Source organism: Nematolebias whitei, chromosome 15 (genome assembly GCF_014905685.2).
Source record: "Nematolebias whitei isolate Nwh7 chromosome 15, NemWhi1, whole genome shotgun sequence".
Lineage (NCBI taxonomy): Eukaryota > Metazoa > Chordata > Actinopteri > Cyprinodontiformes > Rivulidae > Nematolebias > Nematolebias whitei.
This window is the reverse complement of record NC_056512.1, coordinates 16004957-16008431: the sequence shown is the minus strand read 5'-3', so window position 1 is coordinate 16008431 and position 3475 is coordinate 16004957. Positions and strand designations below refer to the sequence as shown.

The following is a 3475-nucleotide window of genomic DNA, read 5'->3' as shown; positions in this document are numbered from 1 at the left end:
TGTTGCGTGCTAGCTTACAGCTGTGGTAGTGATGTCAGCTGTTGAGCGGCGGGGCGGGGGAGGTTGGATGTGTGAGAGAAACGGAGTGCGTAGCATCATGCAGTATTGTGCGCAGCAAGATTTTACATTCAGATTTGAACAGTCCAGCTGATGGTGTTTACAGAACACCTTGAAGGAGACTGAAGCCAAGTAGCACACGTATACTGGAAAGTAAAACTGGTTAAAATCAGTGATGGGAAGGAATAGTGGAAATGAACCGGGAGAAGGAGATGGATGTTGCTCCAGGTGGATTGTGATGGAAAGAGGAATAAAAGTTATGAAGTGTAGAAATTGTGGCACCATGGTAGGAAGGAACCTGTAAATTATTTAGTTTTAATTATTACATGCATGTTGACAAAAATGACTAAAAACCAAGGAAGTCCATGCTCAATAATCCAGGTACACAATCCATTAATTTTCAGTCAGGTCATCTGGACAGTTGGAAAAAAAAAAAGTAACAGTCCAGATGACCTGACTGAAAATTGTTGGATTGTGTACCTGGATTATTGAGCATGGACTTTCTTGATTTTGAATCAGTTTGACATGACTGTTGACGAGGGAGAGGGCCAGCACCGGAGGAGGGGGCGTGCCAAAGAGACCATCTTAGCACCAACATAACTGGTTTGTTGCACTTTGGAATAAGCTGTTTGGGGGAAGAATCAGTTTTGTGTTGTGTGTTTCCTTAACTGATGAAGCCTTCTGGATGGAAAGTGAAACATTTCAGAAAAAAAGAGAAAGTCCAGATGACCTGACTGAAAATTGTTGCATGACTAAAAATGTTGGGGTTTTTTGGTCACCGTCTTGGCACAGTGTAATTTAATGTTGTGAAAGTTGCATGATGCCGTAATGAATCACTAAATCAGAAAACAGTCAAAAGCCCTGAATTCACTGTTGGTTGTTATTAAAATGTTCACTGGGTAAACCAACATGTTTCAGTCAGGTCATCTGGACAGTTTCTTTATTTGTGCTGAAACGTTTCACCTTCCATCCAGGAGGCTTCATCAGTCAAGGAGACGCGCAACAAAACTGATTCTTCCCCCAACAGTTTACTGCAAAGTGGAACAACCCCTCGTTCTTGACTTTAAAGGAGATGTTTTATTTGTTCACAGTGACTCTTGCACACGTTTAGTTCTCTCTGTCTGTTCTCGCACGCTGTCTTGAAAAATAAAGATTTTTTAAATGAGCTGAGGGAGTAGCTGACGTCTCTGCGTCTGTGTGCAGGGCTCAGTCGTTCGCCGAGCGGCTGCGTCTGGGCATCGCTGTGATCCACGGGGAAGCTCAGGACGCCGAGTCGGACCAGGTGGATGGACGACATTCCCCACCCACCGCCAAAACCACCGGAGCCATTCACCCCAGCATGGAGATCCCACGTAAAACACAAACTTTAAAACCACACTCCTGCGCTCGCAGTTCAGTCGTGTGAGCGATGCGCTGAAACTTTAGCTTTGTGTTTGCAGTGCTGATCCCTAAAGAGAAGCCCCCCATCACCGTGGTGGGAGACGTAGGCGGACGCATCGCCATCATCGTGGTGAGTTTTACTGAGTACCTGCTCGCTGCTGGTGCACCGTGCAGCTTTAATGTGTGAGGTTCTCACTGCAGGATGACATCATCGATGACGTCGACAGCTTCGTGGCAGCAGCAGAGACGCTGAAGGAGAGAGGGGCCTACAAGATCTTCGTCATGGCAACGCATGGCCTCCTGTCCTCCGAGGCCCCCAGGTTCATAGAAGAGTCTGCCATCGATGAGGTGCGTGTGCGCCGGACCTGAAGTCCTTTCTACGTCGTCCACTGTTCTGCCTAACGTCACCTTCCCGTCCTCCCCTCAGGTTGTGGTGACCAACACGATTCCCCACGAGCTGCAGAAGCTCCAGTGTCCAAAGATCAAAACGGTGGACATCAGCTTGATCCTGTCGGAGGCCATCCGCCGCATCCACAACGGGGAGTCCATGTCGTATCTGTTCCGGAACATCGGGGTGGACGACTGAACCGTCTGATGCATATTTATACTGCTGTTTGTTTTCATCCCTGTGGGAACACTCCGTACCCCCCCCCCCCTCCAAACTAACCCCTAAACTCCATACAGGCCCTGAGAACAGAGTCTGGTTCTGTGACGACTGCAGGGCCCTCCATGACTTCGAGTGCAGCCGTTGAACGTTCCCTGTGGAGTTAAAAACAAACCTTTCCCTGATCTGGTTTAAAGGGACATTTCAGATGTTTTTAACTGGTTTTCTGAAGAAGGTTTCTAAACCATTTCCACCTGTTGCAGCTAACTCTTAAAGAACTCACTTAAGATCTGATGATCTGATGGACCGTCAAACCTATAGACCAAAGTGGATGCTTGCCCCCACCACCATGTCCAGCATCTAAATGAATGTTGCAGTTGTATTAACCTGTACCCTGTTCATTTACACTTTAGTTATCCAGGTAGAGTCATTGAGCCACGACAACTCACTTTCAAGAGAGACCTGTTTAGGAGCAAATGGGGGTTAAGGGCTTTGCTCAGGGGCCCAGAGTGGAGCAAATGAAGGTGGGGGCAGGTGTGGGTGCTTCACCTACCCCACACATTTTTGATGTTGTTGGTACTGGTGCTTGAACCAGTGATCTTCCAATCACAGGCCCACCTTCTCTAACCTCTTGCGCCCCCCCCCCACCCCCCCCGGTTCTTATTTTTGCATTCGGCCTGCATTCACAGAGCTCTTTGTCCATTTGCAGGATGTAAAAGTGTCATATCTGGATCGATTATCTGCTGTGGCCATCTTCAGTCAGGTTGATTTCAAAAGTCAGAGTCCAGTGCGTCATGAGATATTTTGCTAACAGACGAGAAGCAAAAGAAGATCTGTAAACGGCAGCAGTTGGCTGTAGCACCTCTGACAGAAACATCACATTTCTGTCAGGGGACCAGTAATGGAAGCTGGAGAGCCGTGTAAAGGGTTAAAATGGTTTTATGACAAGATGGCAGCATGGGGGGAGTGGTGGCGCAGAGGTTAGAGAAGGTGGGCCTGTGAACGGAAGGTCCCTGGTTCAACTCCCTGGACTGACATCAAAATATGGGTGGGAAAGACCAATCAGGCACCCACATCTGTCTCCACCCTCATTTGCCCCACTCTGAGCCCTTGAGCAAGGCCTTTAACCCCCACCATCTGCTCCCCTCCTAGACAGCAGCCCACAGAGGGTGTGGCAGCTCGGTGTCTGGTTGAGTCAGGAAGAACATCTGGTGTAAAAACAATCACCAAGTGTTCGTGTGAGTTGGTTTCTGTGGTGACCCTGAAGCAGGGAGCAGCCGAAAGAAGAAGAAAACACAAGATGGCAGCGTTGCACTTTGCTCTGTTCAGTCGTCAGCTCTTCAGTCCCGTAAGACCTGAGCTGTGTTTTCCACACACGTCTGTTACAGCTCTTTCTATTTGAGCTAGAACATTATTTAATTTTACAAGTTCTCC

At 48.1% G+C, this 3475-nt stretch overlaps 1 protein-coding gene across 1 annotated transcript in view; it reads left to right on the top strand.

Annotated features, from left to right (window-relative positions):
* LOC119421981 (phosphoribosyl pyrophosphate synthase-associated protein 2) overlaps nt 1-2098 on the top strand; it is a 19014-nt gene extending 16916 nt beyond the window's left edge. The window contains exons 5-8 of the mRNA XM_037689336.1: nt 1261-1409; nt 1497-1567; nt 1639-1785; nt 1865-2098. Coding sequence (XP_037545264.1) covers nt 1261-1409; nt 1497-1567; nt 1639-1785; nt 1865-2023 — 526 coding nt within the window. The 3' untranslated portion in view covers nt 2024-2098. The remainder of the gene's footprint in view (nt 1-1260; nt 1410-1496; nt 1568-1638; nt 1786-1864) is intronic.
* The last annotated feature ends 1377 nt before the right edge of the window (nt 2099-3475 follow it).